This window comes from Rhinolophus sinicus, linkage group LG16 (assembly GCF_036562045.2).
Source record: "Rhinolophus sinicus isolate RSC01 linkage group LG16, ASM3656204v1, whole genome shotgun sequence".
NCBI classification, from domain to species: Eukaryota; Metazoa; Chordata; class Mammalia; order Chiroptera; family Rhinolophidae; genus Rhinolophus; species Rhinolophus sinicus.
In genome coordinates this window covers 1,377,400-1,402,465 of record NC_133765.1, presented here as the reverse complement: position 1 = coordinate 1,402,465, position 25,066 = coordinate 1,377,400, and the positions used below count along the sequence as shown (strand labels likewise).

Genomic DNA, 25,066 nt, shown 5'->3' with positions numbered 1-25,066 from the left:
CTGGTGAAGAATAGGGACTCAATAGAAAGGAACTATTTATTCCAATTAAATGGGCTACTTAATGCGCAGGACTGTCCCTATTGGGCCTAAAGGGCCTATAGGGCCTATGCTAAATGGCCCCAATTGTTGCTTGTTGAGTTCTTTTTCTCTAAGAAAAGTTTTCTGATAGTCAAATATAAGGCTCTTACATTTCTCGTATTGTCAGGGTGTCTGCCTTTAGCAGTCTCTTTCCATTGCTAATTTGCTGTGGGCTGGGGAACGATACTCATAGCTGACAGATGTAGTCAGAATTTGGGGGAATACATTGAGGTGTCCCCTAAGATTCAAAAATTGTGTTCTCTCAGGGTTAAACTTTAAAATCAACATATAATAGGGAGAATAATCTTACACATACAATGGCTCTCAAGCAAGGAAGATTTTATTGTAATCCAGTCTGAATGCATTAACATTGTTTACTGTTAATATTAACATTTGAACTACAGAATGTTGTAGTGAGGGGGATGAGTGCTCAACCACAAAACACAGAAAAAGATGAGTCAGTGGCAGATAATGGGCAGTGCCCAAGCCCTATCCAGGTGAACCTTTCGAGAAGGTAACTTCAAGGCTTAAGACCCCATTAGTAAGCCTTCCTAAATAAAAATGGATACAGGGAATTATAACCTGAAGGTGTCAAATTCTAAGTTCATATGGAGTTAATTATTCCTGTAGTAGAGTGTCAATCATCGGTTTGTTCATTCAGTATTTATGGGGCAACCACTATTCTCACCTAGACCTCTCTCACTTCCTTTCTGTGTCCATGCTCACCAAGCAACCTTCTAGTTGTGACTAGCTTCCTGGGAAGATCTCCCTATAGGGGCAGACTGTACTGGCCATGCTAACATCCTAAGTGACAAGACTATTTACTATAGTGAATTAATAAACGGGCATTACTATTTTGTTGCATAATCAGTCTCACGAGCTTGCTTAAGGTGCACTTGCCTACCAGGGATGAATTCACTATCACATGTTGACAAAACAAATTATCTAAACCTAAAAACCTAAGGGCTAGGCCATGAACAGGTACATTCACCCAGGTGATAGGTATCCCTTGGGATTTCTCTGGGTGCAAGGTGCCGCGTTGAAGGTGCTCTTTCTGACACAATGATAACAGGAGGCAGTGGGGCACAATGGTCGAGAACAAGATCTGGAGACAGAAATACCTGGCACTGACGGCTGCTTTTGCTCTTTACTCTCTGGCTTCCCTTAAACGAGACAGTTAACCTCTCTGAGCCTCTTTCTCCTCATCTATGAAACAGTATGATAATACTTCAATTTCATTTGGGCCCAATATTTAAAGAAGAGCAGCATACTAGAACTGTAAAATCAAAAACACTTGCCTCCACCCCCAAGTTCCACACTTTCCAATCCTGACTTACAGGTTCACTTGCCATTCATTTATGGATCAGAGGGAAGCATTTCTTCACAAAATTTCATTGCCCACGGAAATGTCTTAAAAGTGCTCTTTGACACAAAGCTCATGATACAGCTGTTCTTTTCTTAGATTTGAAAATTGCCTTCAAATGCAGTTACAGCTTCAAGAGATCCACTTTACTCATTGCCCCTCCTGAATAACTGTTGACTTCAAAACCTCCATGAAATCTCCCCACTGTTCAGTCAACACAAAGACATCGTGTGCTTCAAGGAGCCACCATCTGAGACCAGCTTGTTAATAACAAAACTGTTCCAGGTCTCAGCATTCTCTCATCTAGGAAATAAACATCCGTATAAAACAGACAAATCAAATGGTATTCAGAGACTATATTAATCATCTTTATTGCACTCGAAATAACAACTCAAGACATGTGTAGAGAGTGGATTTTCAAATAGATGTTTTCTTGACCCAGTTATATTTTATTCAGTGAAAAAAGTTGACATTGAGACAAAAATTATCTTAAAATTGTGCAACAACATAGTAAAATCTTCAGCAGAATTCAGTGATTTGGAAATTTATCAAGGCAATTGAAATCATAAATACCTATTTTCACTTTGGAGAGAAACATGTATACAGTGTTTTACTTTAAATAAGAGCAGAGTAGGCCGTTATTTTGCTGTAAATACTTTTCATTTTGCATAAAAGTTTCTAATAACTCATAACAAGAATTTTTAAATGAAAAAAATAACATGGAATATCTGAGAATAACGTCCCCGTTCAGAACTCATACATATTCCATTTTAGCTATCACACATGAAACTAATACCATGCTTGGGTTATTTGGCTCTGATGATTTAACTCATAGTGTGTCTGCTCGGAATCAGTGGGCAGGAACATATATACATTCTATCCTCCCTCAGTCCACGTTCAGTGGTGACACCCCTTCTGAAAACGTGTTTATTGTCCATGTACACAACAGTACATATCTCTTGCTATCTATCCCACATCTCAGTCTTGCATAGAAAGTAGTCTACATAAACTTAATGCACCGGCTTTTATTACACAACAATTGTACCTGAAAGGCAGCACACACTCCTGTTAAGAAAAATAACATAATCGGAATGTCAAGATACAATCCAAACCCACATGAAGATTCTGTATAGTTTTGGAGTGAATTCCTAAAATCAATATGGAGGTGATATTCAGTTTGCTTATAGCCCTGTATCCCCTCTCTAAGGGACCTACCAACTCTCTGCCAAAGAAAGAAAAATCTTTGCAGGGATTCACCATGACCCCCTCGGAGGGAAAGTGATCAACCAAACCTGATGGGATGGGGTTCCTGCCCTTAAGGAAGTACTGGGACTATAACCTTACTAGATGGAGTGGCCACTGGGTGGCTATTTGAAGGCAGGATTCTCCACGGAGAAGTGGGTGATTATCTATAAGGGCCTCCCAACACCATCGCTCTCCCTAGTTCCTCCCCAAATGACCATTGCTTTGAGAAGGGTGACATTCCTTCAATTTTGGAAGTATAATTTAATCTAGTGGACCACACATGATGCGCAGATGAGACCATGAAGCTGTGTGTCCCACATCTGTCCCACCCAAATACCTCTAGTGATACTACCAGAGATGGAACCCCAGGAACCTTTCTTTCCAAGTCAGAAGTTGCAATCAGCTACTCAGAATTCTAACTACCTCCTCAGCTTTCCAGGGTAGCCAGTAGTTACTAGAGCTTCTTACCTGACTGGAAACAGACATGGCTTCTCTCTGGAATCCTCTGCAGAACTCTACTCTCTGTCATGTTATCTGAGTGAACTCACGTCTCATAAGGCTCAAGAGCATTAAACACATAAGGAAATTTGTATTCAACCCGCTGCCTGCCAAATTTCGGTGGTGCATTAGTGGTCCGTCATGGTCACGGATGTGCACTTCCAATGCACATTCTAATGTGCCCTGGGAGAGAAGAAAACCTTGTCCCTGTACAGTGTGAACTGATGAGGTGGCATCACCAACGAGGTACAAAAGCCCCTTCTTCAACCAGGGGCCCCAAGTGGTCACAGTGAAGACAATTATCTGGTACTCTCAAAGGCTGCCCATAACTTTAATTTCCTATTGTCACTCCAACCTCTGGACTCTTGCAGACAGTATATATACATCAAAACTCCACAAAGCTATGCAGAGGGAAATAAGAGTGCGTGCTTCAAAAGCTCATAAAAAATATACGATTTACACATAGCTGCATCTATCTAGCTTAGTCTTCAGGAACTTAGCTCTTCTGTTTATATAAAATACTCTAGCCCGAAAAGGCTGCATTTTCTCAAACAGCACAGTGGCATTTTTCAAAGGAAGAAGGTGATGGCCAGTCTATACAGTACTGTGTACTAATCCCTGGGAGGCACTGGTAATGAGAAATAGATGCCCAGAAATAGCTTAAATTGCCAACTGGAGACATATGCTCTGTAAAAAGGCTTGCCTATGGAATAATTGAAAATGAAGTCTCAGAGCCTTTTACATCAGTTTTTACCAATGCCACCAAAAAGTTGGCAGAAAAATAAAAGAAGAAAATATACTTCCTAGTGGTTCAATGAAATGACTTGCCTTCCACTATACTATTTATCTTTCAGCTACTTAAGGAGCTTATTAAAGGGGAGGTGGTATGGCTTAGAGTTGTGAACAAAACTCCAAGGTAAGATGAGATGAAGCCAAATAAATTTCAGCCTTTAAAAAAAAAATAACAAAGGAGAGAGATACCAAAGAAGAGAAAACATGCTGGAAGGAGATTCATCATTACCACTTGTTAAAATAAAATGGAGCCTTACCCATATGACATACTAAATGTCTACAATTTAAAATACTCCTCATCCAAAACATATATATTTTTTACACTAAAAAAATGTAAGTGGCTCTTTGTTTTCCAAACAATCCTTAGGTAGAAGGAAACTATATTATCACCCGAGAATGATTCTTTTGGTTAAAAGAAAGCAAATACTGTGAGAAGGCGGTGCACTCCATCTAAGAGGAAATGAGGTTTTTAGAAAGCTGGTAGATAAAGGACACATATTCAAAAGCGTGACTTTGGAACCTCCCCAGAACTCAGTGCTTCTCAGCTGGGAAGAAGTTCTGCAGTAAGGTTCATACAGTAGGAGTCAGGACAATGCTAGACATTGGTGTCTAAACATTAAGTCTAAAGGGCGGGCATCAGTCCGCAGTGGATTCCACGTACCTGTCATGTGGCCATGACTTGAATACAGGGTGGCATTTAAAGGAAGAAAAAAAAATCTCAGCTTCTTTTACATAAACTCTAGTGTTGCTGCTACTGTGAATTGGATTGAAGAGTTTCAAATTCGTAGACTTCCTGTATCTCTGTAAGAGTGAAGAGCACTTTCTCTTTGAATTGGGCAGGGGTACGGGCAAGGGAGGTGGAAGAGAAGGAAAGTAGAGAAGGCACTGACCCAATTCAAAATGACTGCATATATCGGTATGGATTTTTAAGTGGCCACCCTAACACAAATAGAGAACTTCACATTTGAGATTCTTCAGTGATAAGTAAAAACAAAAGAAAACAAAAATCAAAAATGCTTCTATATTGCCAGTGTATGTATCACGGCACAGATCTCTTCCATAACCAGAGTAATTTTTTTCAATGACAGTGACACCAGTGTATAAAAAAGCAGTGTTATCATTTTGTAGCTTTGAAAGCTACATCTTATATAGAGCCATATATAGTAAGAATCCATCAATTAATATGAGAGGAAGCTGTTGTTTGCAAAGCTTCCCAAGCTGCAGCTCTATTTAACTGAAATGGAGCAATGACTCAACACACTCTCCTGCCAAACACCATTATGCGACACACAAGTTAATAAAAATGGATTATTTCCAGAATGGCAACAAACTGCTTCCGTTCCTCACCCCTTAACCCTATGGATGAGGGGCTCATAACATCTGTGGTGTCAGATGACCACTAAAGCCTTGCCTTTTACACAGTCCCAATAAATTAACAAAATAACATAAAAGAACCTTCCCCCATAATACACCCAATCACTTTCACATAAACTAAACCCAAAAAAAATTTAAACTTTCAGTATACTTTCAAGGAGGAGGGATTCCACCCGTCACTTTCTCTTGAAGTCTCTAGTAAATACATTTCTGTGTCTTAGAAAACTAAAAACAATGGCCAATTTATTGAACCAAAATTACCTCACAGACTTAAAAGCATGCCCAGCAAACACAGCCCTGTAAGACTACATTAATGTCAAATCAAAACAATTTGGTGACTAAAATCAACCTGGTTTGAAGTTCACAGTTGATTACTACAAAGTTTATTCATTCCTTCCTTTCTTTCTTTTCTTTTTCCTTTTGTTTTGTTTTTGGCCCATATAAAAATAACATATTGCAACTCAAAGTGCATCTTTTAAAATAAACCATCAACTATCTTTATCAAATAAAATATTTACACCATTTGGTTTCTAGTGAGGAAAGCTCTTTCAGGCTATCACCATAGGGACATCATCTGAAAATCCAGTTATCATCGGGGCATCTTCGTCGTCCTCTCCTAAAGGCAAAACAGTCAGTCCTTAGTGAGTTCCAGTGCACTTGAGTCTGACTCCACCCCCCACCGCTGTGCCTCTGCCACCCCCCACCACCTCACAAACTCCAGCTTCTCTCTGACACTCTTAGGCACCTTCTCTCCATCAATGGGTGGCCAAGCTTGTTTTAATGCTAGCTTGAATTTAATCAAATAAGTAAAGTCAACCTTTTAGGAAAGAGACTCTTACCACCTAACCAAAAGTCCGATAGATGGTTTAAATTCCCTAATCTGAGTTATTCACACCCTAGGTTAGCACAGCAAACTTCATTGTCTGTTTTCTCCTTTGAACCTGCACTGCAGTAAGAAAAAAGATCTTAGAGGGGTGTAAGTGGTTTGAGGACAGCTTCCCAGCCGAATGGGTTGTCCCCTCATGGCCCCTGGTACAATGCTGTGCAACTAAGTGCCAGTCCAAATTCAGTAATCATTGCATGGCAACATAATGGGTCGACTCCTTTTGTCCCAATAATAGAAGCGAAAGACCCACTCAATTCATGCGAGGCAGTGAAGAACTTACAATAAAGCGAGACAGGAAACTGAGAGGAAAATCAAACAGAGCTAGTATCAAATGATCAGTGAATGGGAATACATAAATGTCTTTACAAACAAAAATTATAACTACTTTACAGAAAAAGAAATGTGAACTCACATTCGGCACCGAGTCTGTAGAAGCCTGAGTCTGGGAAGGCCCCCAAACACACCCACTTTATCACAGGAAGTGGCCCACTAGCTAGCTTAGCATTTGGTCATTTGAGTGTGCAGACATTTATAAAGGGACATTTCCTTCTTTCCCCATGCTACATGTTACCAATACATAAAAGAAGAACGGTCAGTGAGGCTGCACTAACAATCAGAATGAAACAGCAAGGTGGAAAGGAGTTCTTTGGACAGAAGCTGATTGGGAAGGCATGAATGTTTGTCTTGACTGGGATTTCCCGAGATATCAGACCTCCACATCTGTGAAGGATGAGAGGGGCTAGAAATTTTAAAGAAACTGCCAACACAAAGCCTAGGGGCTGTCCTTCCTATACAAGCAAGCTCCAGGCAATGCTTCCACAAAACTGCTCCCTGTCTCGGGCCAGACAACACTACTGAAGAGACTACTAAATGGTACTTTAATTTAGGAACCAATTCAAAGCATAGGGCTCCAATTGGTTTACCCAAAGCAGTGGGGTCGCTGGTTAATGCAAAACTCCTCTAGAGTCAAAAGATGAGCTTAAGGTAAGTACTTCCTAATCAAGTCACTACTGGCTTTGTAGGGTCTGCCCTGGGAGGAAGAACCACATACCCAGGTCATCCCCTGAGGAGAAAATGGCCGAGCCCAGCCTAGAGCTGTAGTGGCTATTAGCGAAGGCGGTGAAGCTGCTCTGCAGCCTCCGATGCTTTGTGTACAGGATGGCAAACCCGGCCCCTAAGCTCAGCAGTATCAGGAACAAGATGGGCACCACCACGGCAGCAACATCAGTCGATCTGGCAGCCTGAAGCGTTGACGCAGTCCCACCTGCCAAGGCAAGATGCCAACCTGTGAGCCTCCTGAGTGAGGGCAGGAGAAAGGATCAGGCAACTCCTCAATGCCCCAACCACCCAAAAAGCTAGGAGTTTACAACAGCCACCCAAACCACCTGTCTGGTATGGCATGTCCCTGCATGTGACGCCTGAATGTTTCCCGACTCCTTGTCATGAGCTGATGGATCCCCGGCCTTGTGCATGCAAATACAGTAATTACATTAGACTCCTAATCACTGCCTTGTTGGTATGTAGATAATCTCTTGGAAGGGAGACCTTTGTTGGGGTATCAACACTGATTTCATTAGCACTATTACTTAAGACCACTTGCTTGCCTTACATAAGAGGATGTGAAATCAGACCACTAATTAACAAGGTTGCAATTATTTCCCCCTACTTGGCACCAAAGTCCCTCTGAACTGCAATTACCTGAAGCTCTATTAAGTGACATAAATGAGATTCCTTTACTGCAATACTGACTTAACAGCTCATGAAGTTTGATGAGGTTGTTTTACTTAAATAAAAGAGAAAGCAAGAGAACCTTTCCATATACATTTAACATTTTCTCAAAGCTCTTTGCAAAGCCATTTAAGTATCTATAACCTAACACTGATGTCCCTTTCCCATTGTCTTAAACAAAATTTTATGAAAATGTTTCAACAGGGCTCTAGGGCACCGCCTGTTGGGTTAGGGCCAATTTCTCTGACAGGGTTAGATGTTTTTTGTCAGAGATCCTGGGGAAAGTCTAAGCCTGAAGCAGGGAAATGGAAATTGGGAGTCAGTTTTAGCTAAGAAAGCAAAATGGACTTTCCAGGTCTCAGTGAGGAGCCTTGCCCGATTTGAGGCTATTTCCTGCTGTCGGGCAAGATGGTAAGATGACATGGGCCAGGCCTTTGCCTCATGGAGAAATCCAGTAGTTACCCAGGATTCTTCCCAACAGGGGACTCATAAAGATGGACCAGAAAGCCATTTCTTGCAAGCCTAATCTAACAATTCAATATGTGCATGCCATTAATTTCTTTTATTACTGACTTAACAGACAAAAAATAAATAAAAAAAACCTCCAGCAAAATGTTATTTCATGTGTCCCAAACTAAGCCCAATTGTGAAGTGGTAAATCAGGGGAATGCGCTCAGCTAGAGCACCTAAGAGGAGGCCAGCATGCTGGAGGTGACAGGAATGAGTGAGCTCCTGCCCTCCACTCCACATCCACAGGGACAGAAGGCAGCAAAGGGGAAGATATAGACCAAGAGGTCTAACCAAGAGATTCTTTCTGTTTGACAATCTTGGGTTTTCTTTGTTTTCTTTTTTTTAAAGGCAGCTGGCAGGTATTGTGAGGAAAACAACAGTTTTACCCAAAGTCTAGCTCACAGTCACTGACTGGTTTTACTTAAAAAGGAAGCTCAATTTAGGATACACTAGGGTAACAAGAGTTTTATTGTTTCCTGTGGGACCATCTCAGAATCTCTAATATGCTGTGATAATCCACAGGGATAAGATATGCAGGATTTCCCTCTTTTAGGGTGATACCAAGGAACAGTATTCCACCAGAACACAACCTGGGATGCATGACGTGCTGGAACATACAACTCTAACAAGATTTTGGCTTGAGCACTGGTTAGTTCTCAGCTGGGAGTAAATCAAACTAAAAATACCAGTGGAAAAAAGGTTGTTGAAATCCTGGCCAAGCCACTACAGTATAAGCAGAATTTCTGTGTAAATGAAAGGTGTCTCTCTTCGGCCATCAGCGTGTCCCAAGTATATTATCCGTGAGTGTCCAAAAGACAGAGATCCCTGGCCAAATTCAGGTTCTGAGCTAAGGCAGGCAGCTAAACTGAAGGGGAAGGCTGTAAAATCAGTCACTCCATGGCAAGGAGATTATTTACTGACTTGGAGAATCACAGGAAATATTAGCATATTGGAGGCTCTTTAAAGTCCTAAAAAAACAAACAACAAAACTCTTATTTATAGTGTTTCCCAAATAGACTCTCCTTAAACAAAACCTGTTAATCTTCCCTTTCTTGGGCTTTACATTCACAATGTGGTTACCTCGTAACTCCAGCTCCTCACACCACACCTGGCTTGAGAAGTATTTATAAATAAATCAGTGCCTGATTAACTTGACACATAAATGATTTTTCTCTTGAACTGAAAGAATATTTTGAATGCATTTTTCAAAAATACATTTTCATCAAACCATGCTACGTCCTTGATGTATTTCCCCAGAAATGAGGACAGAAACCGGCAGCAATAGCAACTTACCAGACCCCAAATCATCATACAGCAGTACAGCAGGCTCCCCACAAATCTGGCTGCCAAAAAGGCATTTTGCTTGGACAGTGAAAGTGTAATTATGACCCAATTTCAGGTTGGAAATTTTAAAGAAATTGTCAGTAGTATTCCCAAGGTAAGCTGTGATATTCATGGCACTATCGAACATGTGTATCTCATAGCCCTGAAAATAAACACACAAGACATTGCTCAGGAAGTTAAATAAAGACTCTGACAGCTTCCATTGCTAGTTCCAACTTTATGTGAACTTCTTAGTGCAGGCTTTTATAGATGTTAAAGCAATTTGGGTTTCTTTCTTTTTACATTACCATTGAGATATTGGATTCAGAAAATGGTTATTTTGCCATCCCAAATGTCTCAAATAACTACCAAGCCCCTTATGAGCTGCATAGTGGAGTGAAAAGTAGAACCATGACAAAAGCCATTTTAACAAATATTTCAGTACACATTCAAAGTTCTGGTCAGCAGTCTACTTGTCCCAAACAATATTAAATGCCACAAAGACTCTGGACAATTCAGCAATAGTTTGCTGTAATGGAATTTGACTAATAAATCCAGGTTGCACTGGACTCCAGCAATGGGGTAAGAAAAAGGAAGTTGCATCAGAAAAGACAAGACATTTGAACAATGCATAGGAATGCCACTGTTAGCCCACAGCTCACTTCTTATTTCCTTGCTTTTTCGCTTTCCCAAGCTGACGGTAGCCCCACACTAGCCTGGTCTTGAAATAGGAAGTGCTTCAGCAGGCTCAGGCCTCCCTACTCTCATAGGGAGACTATGAAATAAATAAGCTTCCTATTTAGACTGGCTGAGGAAGAGTCCTGGACTCCTGTGCTGGGAAAGTTACTCATGGGCCAGCCCTGACCCAGCATGGCTGAGATCAGGATGGACTATTGGACGTCTCCACTGACCTCCAAGTGTTCCAGTGTCAAATCCCCACCAACACCCACCCACCAGCACAAAAAAGACCTCATCTCTTATTCCTATCCACATATTAGGCCCCACTGCATACTCACGGTCTCTTGGTCCCCATTCCATTGACCTGTCTATTTTTGGAACTCTAAGTGAGGGGGAGGGACTAAGGAGATGTAATACCTACACCAGAACCCCACACTAGGAGTGGACTACTGGGCCTCTGCCACCCAGAATGGACCTCTGATGACAACTGGCTGCCAAACAGAGTCTCCTAATACCACCTGCCTGAAATCCCATCTCTGCATTCTTCTTTATACACTAGCATTCGTTATTTTCTATCTAACATATACTTGGCGTACAACATTTGCAAAATACATAAAGGCATAAAGAAAAAAATTAAATGACACAAACGTCAACCACCCATAATTTATTTCATCAGTCTTCTTCTGTTGGGCATTTAGGCTGTTTCCTCTTTCTTGCTAACTAACTTTCTTGCATAACTAAAACTGCCCCAAAGAGCCTCATATATAACTTCTTTATGCATATTGTTTCCTTAGAGTAAAATCCTAAACGAATTGCTGGATCAAAAGGTGTGAACCCTTTTAACGTTTTTGATACATATCACCAAAGTGCCTTACAGAAGGCTGAACAAGTTCCCATTCCCAGAGTGCTAATCACCCCAACTATTACTCATACTGGCAGTACTTGTTCCCAAATCTCTGACAATTTAATGTGAAGGTGCCATATCTTTGTGATTTAGATCACCAGTGAAGTTGAACCTTCTTTTCTTTTGTTTACTGCTGCTGGAATTTTTTACTTTGTTACCCCTACCTTTTTCAAAATTACAGTATTTGTTTTGAATTGCTTTGAAAGCTTTCTTTATATTTAAGTATATTAACCATTAGTATTTCACAGTTGTGAGAGTTGTGAGAATTTTCAAATTTTAATATAGCTTTGCTTCTGGCATTACACTCTAAAGACAGAACCCTAGGACTCTGCTGACATTATACTTCAAGGTGATGGAGAAACTGACCTTAAAATGGTTCCCTGCCACGTGGAACTGACCTAAAATGGTGGCCCAAGTGGAGAGAGAGGTCCCCAGCCTGAACCCCAGCCCACTTCTGTATAACCCCCTCCAAGCCACACCCCGAGCCAATCACCAGACGACACCTACCCCTTCCCCAACTCAAGGAAGACCCCAACCCATAAAAACCTGCTCAAAACCTTGCTAAGGGCTCAGTCTTTTGGGAAGGATCCCGCTGAGCCCTCCGGCGTAATAAAGCTGCTCTCCTAACTCTCTGAGTGCTGCTTGGGTTCTTTCAGGTCCTGGATTCTGCAACAAAGGTACCCACAGTTGATTTATTGTGTCTCTATTTAGCTCACCCTTCACTGACAATGGGGCCAACCCAGTTCCATTCAAGAATCTATCCAACCTTGGGTGAAAAATCTATTCCCAGGTGTTGTTCTCCTGCTCCTATCACCTGTTGTGAATACAGTAACTGACTGCCAATAGCTAAACAAAACACGTATTTTTCATATGTCAACAGACTATCTTCAAGTACTTCCTGCTCCTTTGAATTTCACTGGGAAGAAACTGATGAGATACCAGTTTGAGAGTGCAACTCACCTCCCCAGGACACAAGCCACAGCCCTGCCCTTAGATTGTTTGGGAAAGATGGGGCCCTTAGTTACAATGCTGAACCCGTCCAGCTTCAGGAAGCACAGTGAGGGCTCCAGTCCATTTCTCTGTCTTTCAGGGGAAGACAAGTTCAGGCCTGAAAAGTGCTTAGTGCAAAGATTCTCATCTTTAATGGGCAGTATAAACATTTCACTAATTAGCAATCCACAGAAAATGGTCCTTTAATTCTCAAGTTCACTCCCTTGCCTCATTCTTTCTTTTTACTCTATCTATGTCAGCATGCTGTTAAGGAGCTAATCTCTAAAACAGCATTTCAATTAGATTGAGAAGTCATTGAGAAGGAGGAAGGAGGAAGGAACTCACCCTGCTTTCATTAAAATACTTCTCCTTCAAAGCTAGACTTTTCCAAAACAGAAGAACGTGGTCATTTTCTGTTATGATTTTTAAGGCATCGGGTGCTGATAATGAAACTGGAAATTAAAGATGAAATAAGATGCAGTTAGTGGCTATCCATTTGAATTTCCGTGTTCTTGTCTGTCAAAGGGAGATTAAATAATGCTAACCTCGAAGCATTATTAGGTTAAAGAAGAAATAAAACACAGGTATTACTTTACTATAGAGACTAGCATATGGTAGACACTCTTTTAATTGGCATCTCTTCTGTTGTTATAATACCTTTAACCAAGAAATTTGGACAGTATCTAATTTAGTAGCCCTTAAACCCAAGGATAGCCAAAAACAAATGGGGTGGGGGAAGGAAGGGATGAAATGGACTGGATTGGACCTGAACTTCTGCTCTGGGTCCAGCCTGCTTTATCTGCTCTCCTTAGTCCTGTCCCCAGAGCCAGAGGGGTCTCAGAGCTCAGTGCCGGGCTAGGGAGCGCTGCCTCAAGCCAGAGGCCTGGAATGACCAAGGAGTACACTGCCATGCCAGCCTCCACTATTGATACTCCTGACATGTCTGCTGTCCAAATAAATGAGCTTATTACCTTCTTCTTGAACTTGAGCCTGACTAGAGTGAGTCCCGGGCTGGCAGCAAGACCTCCTTTAATCTACTGCCCAGTTACTGGTCTCCCTCCATGTCTACATATCATATTGCCACAAAGAACCACTGTGACTTTAGTCCAGGTCCCAGATGAAATGCTTGACTTGAGTTATTTCCTAACTCTCTGGGGCATTCCTCCTCCTCTCCCCTAGAAATATCAACACCAGTTAGCATAGAGGAGACCAAAAGAGATACAGAAAATGACAGCCACTCCCCAGCCCTCAGTGCCCTGACAACCACACTGCAGCCAGATAATGGACTCCTCACTGCTCTGCCCAGAGTATGGATACTGCAGGACAGTGGTTGTACGTCCAGTGCAATTCCTGCTAGAGATGTCCTAACAGCCCCAAAGGCTCCTTGCTGTGCAAGAAAGCCTCTAATCTCTCCCCTGCTTACCCGTGGTAATTTTTATACTGGAATCTTTGCTCATGTTCCCCAGTTGGACAATGACATGGTATTTCCCTCCAGGTTCCAACTTGTTAAGGGTATATTCCACGGTACTGTTGCAGGATTTGACTTTGTAGCTCCTGTCGCTCTTTCTTATTAGATCTTTGACTGCAATTGCATATAACTAGACAAGAAAAAAACATTTCAGTGACAATAGGAAAGGTGGCATTTTTGTATTCCTTCTAGGTCAACGATGGATGACATAAGTGTAGCAGTGGCCATCACCCAAAGCATTTTGAGCCCCCAGTCTGACTCTGCTCTTTGGGAAGCCTCTGGGTGACTAGGTCCAACCTTTAACAAGTATTTACCCTCAGAATTGTGCACAGAATTATCAGTTAAATCCAAATAAACAACTCTAAGGAAAGCCACATTTATTGTGGCATCAACAGGTAAATAGGAACAGGCAAGAAAAACCCAAATTCATCGTTCGACTTCTGTATCTCCACCTGTAATAGTTTCAGGATGTCATCAGAGGAGGTAATGAATGAAAGTAGTCAAAGAACAGAAAACTTTACTTATTGTCTCCCAGGTTGCTTCTTACAAATACAGGGGAAAGAGGAAACTAAAGGGATGGGTAGTAAGCACAGGGAACTCCCTCATCAGGAAGAAGTTGAGAGTCAAGAAGAGTCTTAGCAACCAAGCATTAAATATCACACAGGCTGGAATAGGGGCAGAGCAGAGAGGATGGAGGTAAAAGCAACCTGAAACAAGAGAAAATGGGAGGCTTTTTTTTTAGAATCAATGCCTCTTCTTTTAGATTATGGGCCAGCAAACATTTTTGCAAGGGTACGGATAGTAAATATTTTAGGTTTTGAAGCCCAGATGGTCTCTACCACAAGGATTCAACTCTGCCATTTGTAGCATGAAAGCAGCCATAAATAACATATAAACAAATGGGTATAGCTTGGTTCTAAGAACATTTTATTTACAAATGCATGGGATAGCCTGGATTTGGCCTGCAGGCCTTTGTTTACCACTCTGTTTTGGAAGGTCAGAGAAGGGAATGTGAGAAGGCAGAGAAGAAAGAGGGACAAACCAATAATCATAGCCGGGAATAACGGAGAAGTGACAACTAAGAAGAGGGACCTATAAGGACACCATCTTTGGCCAGATAGAAATGGGGGACCTCATGCTGATCTCCAATCCCCAGGCCTGTGTGTGGTGCTTGCCCCAATACAGGGTCCCCTCCCCACCCCCAAACTGGGACAACTGGCGCACTCACCAAGTCCTGGTCAGGAGAATCATAGGGGGATTCCCACTTGATGACAGCTGAGGTTTTGCCTGTGTGAACTGCGTGCAGGTGGCGGGGCGGGAGCCTGCTGTCGGGGATCATCCTCACCACCACATAGTCAGAGGACGGCCCTTGGTAAGGCACCACCACCCGGACCTGAAACGAACACCACGTGGGCTCATGCAGGCTTCACTAAATCATTTTTTCAGCAAAATAGTGACACATTTACACAACTAAAAATCAATCAGTACAAAAAGATATAAAGTGTAAAATAATCCCCCACCTACTCCAAATGGCTAATTTACTTTCCCAGAGGCACCACAGGTAACAGTTTTTTGTACTTCCTTCCAGAAATGTCCTATGTATACATAGTATCCATATGCATGTGTATATATACATACTTACATATGCATGTGTGTATAAGCAGACTTACACAAATGAGAAAAAAATTTCCTTTACACAAATGAGAAAATGTTATACAAATTATTACGTTCTTCACTTCTTTCACTTAATAATGCAGCTTAGAAATTTTTCCATATCACTACATTTACAGTTGTTACATTTCTTTTGGATGGTTGTCCTGTACTCCATTGCAAGGATAAGCTATACTATTTTTAACCAGTCCTCTCCTGATAGACATTTGTTTCAAATCTTTTGCTATCACAAGCAATAGTATATTAAACATCTTTTTGCATATATCTTGGCACACATAAAAGTTATGTAGGCAAATATGCTAGAAGTAGAATCTGACAAAAGCTTTTATCTACTCCTGTGACCCATTTGCTAAGTTTTTAGCCCTCCATAATGGCGCCATAGTTGATATGGCTGTTCATTCTGTGTTTCAAGCAAATATTTGTGTATTAGAGTAATGATGCTGGTGTACTAGAGTAACTATCTTTCCATCACTTACATGGATCCTGGAATCCACGTCTCCAGCACCCCAGGTCCTGGGTCTCAGCTAGGAGCCCAGAAATTAAGGTGTCCCTTAAAAAAACAAACTCCTCTGGCCTCTCTGGTATGGGACACTTACCAGAAACAAATACTGCTCATCCCTACTGACAATGACTGTTTTGTTGTGGAGTAAAGTTGTCAAGCTCTTCGGGTTGCGATAGAGGTCAAGAAAGGACGTAGCATAGAAGATACCATAAACCTGGTAAAAAGAGGGACATCAGCTCAGTGGCCAGCGACCTCATTCTTTTGAAATCCCTAATTTAAGACCCTGGGAACCACTTCAAAGAAGCTCAGAGAGAAGTCTTCATTCAATATTTATTTCATCAGCGTTTATAGAGAAGGCACACTGGGCCAGGCACTGTATTCACACCTACAAAGGTAAATATGGTACGGTCTCTGTCCACAAAGAGCTTGTTTTTGAGGAGAGATGGGAAGAGGAGGAGAAAAAACACAATTATAGATAACAAGTTGCAAACATAGAACGTTAGATGCTATACTAAAAGACCGCATGATGAACCAGCGAAAAAAGGGGCATTCCTGAAAGGGGGTGGCACTCTACCAGTGTGAAGCATGGGTGTGGAGAGCTGAGTGGATGTGCCAAGTGGGGTTGAAAGCTGTGCAAGTTTGTGGTGGGAGCATGTGGTGGAAGGGAAGCGGTCATCCTGGCTGACTTACCACATTCCTGGGGCCAGTCCAGGTGCATTCCACTGCAGTCTGATTAATGGCCTTGGCTTTGAGGCTAGGAGCGGGTGGGCGGACTCCTTTGGTCATGACATGCTCAAATGCCAGAGGACTATCCCCTAAGTCAGTCTTGGCCCAGGCAGAAATCTCATATGACGTATGAGCTGTCAGATTGCCAACTGTGAAAACAGGGATAAGGAGATGCCAGAAGGGAGCTGGGGTATTAATCAAGAATCTGTGTCCTGATATACACATCCTTTTTTTTTTAATGTAATCACTCGATTTATGTGAGTCCCACATATTGTAGGATTGTCATTATTTTACAAAATCATTCAGTGTCATTTATTAATGACTACTATAAGTAACATAACTTTCAATCCAGTTATCCCATGAAATCAGACAGGGACCCCAAAATTTGTACAGTGTTTGTTATAATAAAAAAATTGTATATAATCTGATTGTCCAGTGACAGGAGAATAGTTAAATAATGTACATTCCATGAACTTCATGTGCATTTCATGAACTATTATGCAGCCACTAAAAGTTGTTTCCAAGAATATTTAATGAGACTAGAAAATTCTCACAATTTTACATTAAGTGAAAAGGGCCGGATACAAAACTATATGTAGTACTTTTCTGATTTTATTTTAAAAAGATATAAAAGATCAATGGAGAGAAAAATATTAATTTAGGAGATACTGAAATTTAAAAGTGGTTTTCTTGGGAAGTGAAATTATAGGGAATTTAAAATTTTCATTATACTTTTCATTTTGCTTTCTGAATTTTCTACAATAAACATGTGCCTCCTTCTAATTAAGAGGAAATGTCATTAAAAAGTAAAAGAGCAGTGAACAACGGATATCTAAGAGGACTTGGGTTCAAGGGCTCACTACGCATTGTTGTTGTAGTACCAAGGGTTCAGCATTCAAACACTCTAAGTCTATTTTCTTGTTTGTAAGACAGATTAAAATAACAGCACTTTTTGCAGCTGGCCATATTAAAAAAGAAAATGATTTAAGTGCTTAGCATGATGCCTAGCACAGAGCTAGCCCTTAATGTATTTCAGGCAATAGCTAATAAGCCTTTCATTCTTGAACCTGCCAATTTCAATTGGTGTGACATTGAGACGAGATCACAGGCTCTGTAATTAGAAAGATGTGGGTTCCAATCCTGGCTCTGTCACTTTCTGAGCAAATTACTCAATCTCTGAACCTTGTTTTCTCATCTGTAAAATCAGTATATCCCATAGACGTATTATTGGGGTTGTGTAAAACTCTGAGTGTATTACTCAGAGTGCCTAGATAAATGCTTGCACACAGCAAGTGCTCAATGCTATTTTTACTCTTGCACAACCTCCTTGGGCAACCTTCAGTTTCCACACACACACACACACACACACACAAAGATAATAACAGACCACCTGTTAGGAATACAATATGATTGAAAGTACTTTGAATAGAGGCTAGAAGGGGAAAGGAAGAGGCTCTCATGTCATTCTCAACATTCATAGGCAGCCTTTGCCATTGAAGGTTTTGTCTTGGAAATAAATTAAAATCCTTTCTTGAGCCCATTTTCAGATATGATCATTTTAATTGAGACTCAGTATTCGCACAGATATGAGGGATTAGAACCCCTTCCTCTCTCCCTTAGCTCAGTGTGTTTGTCTATTCATTCAACAAATATTTACTGACCACCAATTATGCACCAGGCCTTGTGATACCTCATATTAGCAGAGGAGTAAACCAGGCCAGAAAAGAGAGACAGGTAACTAAATCTAGGCATTCTTTCTTTTGGAATTCAAAAATCATCTGTTTACAGTTAATCTGGCTTCTTTCCAGTTTTTTTCTCCTTTTAAGCGTCTACACCATCATGTTAGAAAGGGCTTGAGGAAACATCACGTGGGTCCCTCCCCTAGAGTCAGGAGTTGTTTATGGTATCCTTATTCTGCCCACCCAGAATGGTGGACAGAGGAGACCTTCCCTGCCATCCCCTCACCTTCCCCCCCACACACAGACTTTTCCTTGGCACCCCCCACACAAGCTCTACTGTCAGGAAAGCATCGGTCTGGCCTTACTCCTTCCTGCTAACACACCGACTAGCTCCAAGGTATTACCTTTGTGTGACAATATGCTCCCTCGGAAGTTCAAAGTTCTCTTCTCTTGTTTATGGGTGTCAAATGCCCAAAAGAGGTTCACCGCATATCCATTCACCTGCCAAGAACCAAGAAACATGTCACGTGAACAGTAAAGTCATAGAGGATACCAAATACAAAGGCACTCCTTTTTTTATGGTTTCTCTGGGTATCTCATTTCTTACAATGGATGGGTTGTTTCTTTTGATCTTTAAACTAATTCCATTTGTGCTATCCCTGAATATTTATACTCCACCTACTTCTAAAAATAAACATGAGACTATTGTAATATAAAGAGTGAATGGAACAAAAACTAATAATGAATAAAAGGACAACTAATAAAGGCAGAAAGAGGGAAAATTAAAAAGATAATTAGGTTATGGTAATTAAGGATAAATCTTAGCTAAAGTGGTCCTTGCAATCAAGGCCAAGAGGTCAATACAAATGGGCCTTGGTTAGATCTCATCGTCTAACAGAAGCAAGTATATCCATGTATCAGGAAAAACTACCTTTTCCAAGTCTGGAGTTCATAGAAGGATTTGACCTAAAGATCTTTAAATATGGAACAACAAACAAAATAAAAGACTAGAAAGACAAGGTGTATATAAGGCTATTTCTTGCATCGACTGTCTCTGAAGCCATAGTATGACACCAAATTGTAATTCAGTAAATGGTACAAGGACTCTGAAGGCTATTTGTCCCACCACAACTTCAGAGATAGGGAGGGACGTGAGGAGAAACAGACAGAAAAGAACACTGTGGAAGGTGGATCTCAACATGAGAAACCATGGGGACACAGATAACTATGGTGAAGTTGGCTACGCAGATGGGCCAAGGGAAGGGGTTGGAGGTGCTGGAAGAGGAAGATACTGGATGAATGTAAGTGGGTACGTTGCCAAGTACCTGACTCTCTCATAAGACTCTTCCACTGCGAGAGCCTCTGTCTTAGCGCTTAGCACCAGGAAATCCAATAAAGTTGAAAATTACAGGGCATACATATTCTGTTAATACCAACTCCTTATTTGCACTGTAGCTGTGAACCATTTAATTATATGGTTAAAAAAAAAAAAAGGCACCAAGCTGAGGCAGAATACTTACATGTGAAGACTCAAGTTGTTCTTCCTGCGGGAAGGAACCAACCTAGTTGTGGTATTTTAGCTTCAATGGATCATGCCATTTGTTTCTCTTAATCTTACTGGACTCTGCTATATCAGTACCTATACAAAGTAAAGCCCCACCCAACTGCTAGTTTGAAATTTCAACATTACCTTGATGTCACTATCCATGGTCAGGGTAAAGCTTAGAGAATTTTCACTATAGTTGTCAATGTGGATATCTGGTGGTGGGATCACTGAAAACGAAAAAGAATTCAAAGAGAAACCACGTGATGAAAAGTGAGGAAGGCAGGACTTAACAGTTTTCAACTCAACAGACAAAGCGATCTTTCAGTTGGAGAAGAAAGGGCATTTCTTTGGCTGTTTTTAACTCGTCCATCTCTTTGACCATTGTTTTCCTGAAGCTGAAGTTGGGTCCACAGTTGCCTGGTGAACACATAGTTATCTTGGCTCAGTCAGCTATCCTGGCAATTAGGTGGAGCAGTAAAGTTCCATTATGTAAATGCCCCCAAACGACCCAGTTTCAGCCTGGTTCTGAAAGGTGCAGAAACACAGCAAGTGCCACCTTTACTGGCACTAACAAAGATCCAGTGGCCTCAAGTCCTTTTAGAAGGATGGCAGCAAGATAAATAGTCATAAATCATAAATGTACACGGGGCAAAATGAAAACGGCACAGCCTCGGGAGTCTGGCCAACTTGAGTTCAAATTCCTGTTCAGACATTAACAACTGTGTGACCTGGGGCCAGTTACTTATCCTCATTGAGCATAAAGACACAGTCCACCCTTCACAGAGCTCGGAAAATTCACTAAAATAATGTATGTAAAGTGCCTAGCACTCAACTACTGTTTCTTTCTCTCTCTTTCCAATAAAATCCTACCTATAACAGATGAAAAGACCAGTAAGCCACTGTCATTCTTGAAAAGACCAGAGCTCAGGCTGAGTGCTGAGGAGGGTAAGGAGAGAGTAGCAGAGAGAGAAAGGACCCCTCGGTTCAAGCGATGAGCATCATGCTGTCACTTTGAAGGTCTGCCCACAAGAAAGCTAAGAAAATAGCTACAAGGGCTCAATGGGATAAACATTATCAGGAGCTAGACAACATTTACATGACAACCGGTATATTAGACTCTCAGTGCATATACCTCTTCTACAGGAAAGGCAACAGAGACTCAAGGAGTGGACATGGTTTGGTGGCAAAAAGGATAGGTCAAAATCAGGAGAAGTTTCTCAAGATGACCAACCATGTAATAAAACTGGGCTTGAGAAAAACGCAGTATCCAGAAGAAAGCATATTAGGACTTTCAGAAAGACATCTCAGAGCAAAACAGTGTGGGTGCTGCTGTAAAGTTGACCTAAAATTCTAATCATGTGACTGAGGACAGGTCACAATCCTCTCCAAACCCGTTTCCTCAGCTACAGAATGCTCGAGTGTAAGAATGCTTGTGGGGTTGATAGGGATTAAAAGAGATCAATTCATGTAAAACAACAAGCATGGCGCTTAGTCCACAAGAAGCGCTGGATAAACAGTGGCTTTTCTCATTGTTATTATTAATCCATGATATCCACTAATCAATTTGGTACTTCTGGTTGATGCTACTGCAGTTTTTGTCCTTTGTGTTCTTACGTTATTATGATACTAGGTCACAGATATTTCACAACAAATACTTTCTGACTCAGGACACAGTTGCCTCCTGTACATACCCTAACCAAAATTCATGCCACGAGCTAAGACTCATCAAAATCATATAAACAATTTTTAAGAGAAGCAACCATCCATTGAGATTTTCAAATGCAGGTGTGACTTGTGCCTAGGGAGTTCAAGGTAGTTGCTTCTCGTTGACCTTCCAAAGTCCCTTCTTTTCGATATGTATGGTCAGTATATTTTGACCCTGATTTTGTAGCAGGAAATGATTCCACAATAAAAACTCTAGGGTAGTGTGAATTCAGCACACTGTTTCTAACCCCTACAAGCACGCTGCTCCAAAGACTGGTGGACTTCACTAACTTTGCCTACCTCCTGCCCTGTTCTCAATAACCCCAAATTTTAAAGGCAACCGGTTAGTGGCTCTTCACAAGCCAGAGCCTACTGCTCACAAGTTCAAGTTAAAGTAAAATACCTAATCACATTCCACATGATACTTCTGACTTTAATACCCACAAGTCCAAAAACAAAAAACGCAAGTGCCAAGGCTAAGATCAAGAAAAACACACAGGCAAGGGAGTTGTCTATCTCCAAAAGTGTGCGGGAGCCTTTATTTAATTGCTTCAATTCACTCATTCATCAACTATTTCATTGGTTTCTACTTGGTGCCAGTGATAAAGCAGAGGAAACCAGACAAGATCTCTGGTTTTGTGAGGCACATATGCCACATGACGAGCCAGCCACCCAGCAAGCAGGGCCACCCAGTGTCGACAGGCAGCACAGCTATTAAGGGCACAGGCTTTGGGGTCAGGTAGACCAGGGTCCTATCCAGCTCTGTCACTTACTGACTATGTGGCAAATGACATATAGTTGTTCTGAGGGTTCAATGAGATGAGTTGACGTATGCAAAGCAGGGAACACTCCAGAGTGCCTGGTCCTTAGCAGTAATCAGCCACTACTAATATCAGCTCCAGTGCTAGAAACCACTACCTACACATCGTGTGTTAGTGCCACCAGGAGAAGTAACAGCATCAGCATGGCACTCTTCTGAAAACATAAATGAACAACACAAAACCAGATTTCTCTTTAGTGAAGGAAGGGTCGCTACTATTTTGCATGTCATGCATGAGCACAGAGGGCCAGGCCTGATGGCCTTTGGAAACCTCTCCGTGTGCTTGCATTATAAGAAATGTGCAGTTCTAGGAGAAGGAATACATTCAACAGTCACCCCAAAATACTGCACCTATGGCACTGTGAAGACACCCAGACAAGTGTTACGTGTTGGGGGGAGGAAGCTGTGTGACATTTTCTAACCTATGCTTCTCCATTTTCCAGTCACACTGAAAGTTACTTCCACAGGGTTGCTCTCTTCTCTAAATCTGCAAATGCTGGGATCATTTACCTTTTCCTTTTATGGTGGTAATGGATTTAGAATCGCTCCAGTTTCCTATCCCACGACTAGTCACCGCAGCCACCTTTGCAAATCAGAGTGTGAATTAGTATGAAATAAAGGCAATAGACCATATAGCAAGAATTCTAAGTAAACTAAATGGTAAGACTTTGGCAATGAGGTTTGGAAACAAGTATACACAGAAGAATCCAGGCTAATTCAGAGGCCCCAGCAACTGAAATAAGAGGGGGAAAGAGACGATTAGAAGAAAGCTAGGGTGAACAGGGAATGGGGCTAGTGCTGAGAGTATGAAATGTCTGCTGACTGACGGGTGTCAAGGTCCGTCTAAAGGGCAGGGACGTGAATGTGTGTGTGTGTCCATATATACACACATATATGAGAAACAGTGCTAAGGAAATTCTCAGTGTGAGGAAGTCTGTGTATGTACTTAATGGTCTCAACACATGTTTTGCACAAATCTCTCTTTTCTGCTAAAGATAGTGATAACATATTTCATAAGAACTTCACAATATCAATTTATAAATGCCACTTATCACAGGTCTGCATCACCCTGCAGCTCCAGATAAGCATAGAAAAGGTGGGTACAAGAGTAGGAGCAGGAAAGTTAGCACAGTCTCTGGCTTAAAGACATGCAAAGCAGCATTACCATAAAGTCTCGGTAATCTGAGGGAAGTCTGATTTCAAGTTCTCTGTGACATTGGTTTAAGAGACTGAAAAAATAATGACACCCGCTCCCCACCCAGGGCAAGCAGTTGGGTATTCAGCAGACTGCTAATAAGCATCTCTGAGGGAACAGCACCCATCTCCCCATTTCCTAAGGCTGAGCTGATGGCTGAAATGGGTGCTAAGACTCACTCTGACGGTGTATTGAGCGCTGACCAGTAAGTTCTTTATTTCTGTAAAATTACTAGCTGCCCTCTGGGAGGTCCACATCCTGGAACCACTCCTGCTGTATTCTACCTAAAGAGAGGAGAAAAATATTTCAGTCAAGGGTAACCAAAGGTCTGAGGCATCCTAACACCCTACAAGTAGGCCAGAGGAGAGAGGAGGAGGATGCAAAATGTTCTAAGAGGTGGTTCCTTATTTACAAGGTGACACCAAATCACGTCCTAGTCACACAGAACATGCTTCTGCTCTAATAGACCCAGAAATCTTCTATGCACATGACCAACTCCTGAAATAAACTTACAATGTACTCTCGAATGAGGCCATGGGTGTGGTTGGGAGGAGTCCAGTAGCCCACAATCACACCTTCCACTTCCTTGTGGAGCGACAGCTGGAGATTTTGAGGAGCGTCTGGCACTAGAAAAGAGTCAACTGGGGTTAAAAACCCATCGGAATACTGGTCAACTGGAGGAATTTCCCTGAGCTTTAAACAGGATAAGAAAGAATCTGGAGCCGGCATTGTGACCTATCAACTAGAAAAGGCCGCTAGCCTGGTCTTCACATTGACAAGAAACCTTTCCCCTCTTCCAGCAAGGTGTGCTGTCCACATACCAGATCACAGCTTGGCTGAGTCTTACATAGATCTGTGGCCCACAAGGGCTGCAGGATGGAATCAAATGGGCAGGCTGAGTCATCACTGGCCCTGGGCCTCCAATGCTGAGATCTTAATGGTCAAGGACAGCACCTGCTGCCTTGACTTCTCATAAAACAAAACAGAGCACCATGGGTGTGACTACAAAGGAAGAAGCCTTATTTTCTAACATCACAGCACTTTTATATCCAAATGAATAGACTCGCCTTCAAAGCAGACTCCTTAATAACTTAGCGTTGGCATATGCAAGAGGTTTCTGGATCTCGTCTTATGTGACAACTGCCTTCAGAGCCAGGTTAGAAGCCACACATGAAAACCAGTTAGAATACTTTGGAGTCAAACTTCATTTTGAGGGCCGGCCCGGTGGCTCAGGCGGTTAGAGCTCCGTGCTCCTAACTCCGAAGGCTGCCGGTTCGATTCCCACATGGGCCAGTGGGCTCTCAACCACAAGGTTGCCAGTTCAATTCCTCGAGTCCCGCAAGGGATGGTGGGCTCTGCCCCCTGCAACTAAGATTGAACACAGCA

At 41.8% G+C, this 25,066-nt stretch overlaps 1 protein-coding gene across 2 annotated transcripts in view; it reads right to left on the bottom strand.

The window, feature by feature from the left end:
• Positions 1-1,787: 1,787 nt before the first annotated feature.
• Positions 1,788-25,066, bottom strand: part of SORL1 (sortilin related receptor 1) — a 161,515-nt gene continuing 138,236 nt past the window's right edge. For both annotated transcript variants that reach the window (XM_019717776.2, XM_074321522.1), the window contains exons 36-48: positions 24,194-24,306; positions 23,860-23,964; positions 22,996-23,068; positions 20,106-20,188; positions 18,820-18,916; positions 16,701-16,885; positions 16,105-16,224; positions 15,066-15,230; positions 13,793-13,967; positions 12,715-12,821; positions 9,768-9,960; positions 7,288-7,500; positions 1,788-5,966 (exon numbers count right to left, since the gene is read on the bottom strand). In XM_019717776.2, coding sequence (XP_019573335.2) covers positions 5,899-5,966; positions 7,288-7,500; positions 9,768-9,960; positions 12,715-12,821; positions 13,793-13,967; positions 15,066-15,230; positions 16,105-16,224; positions 16,701-16,885; positions 18,820-18,916; positions 20,106-20,188; positions 22,996-23,068; positions 23,860-23,964; positions 24,194-24,306 — 1,697 coding nt within the window. In that variant the 3' untranslated portion in view covers positions 1,788-5,898. The remainder of the gene's footprint in view (positions 5,967-7,287; positions 7,501-9,767; positions 9,961-12,714; positions 12,822-13,792; positions 13,968-15,065; positions 15,231-16,104; positions 16,225-16,700; positions 16,886-18,819; positions 18,917-20,105; positions 20,189-22,995; positions 23,069-23,859; positions 23,965-24,193; positions 24,307-25,066) is intronic.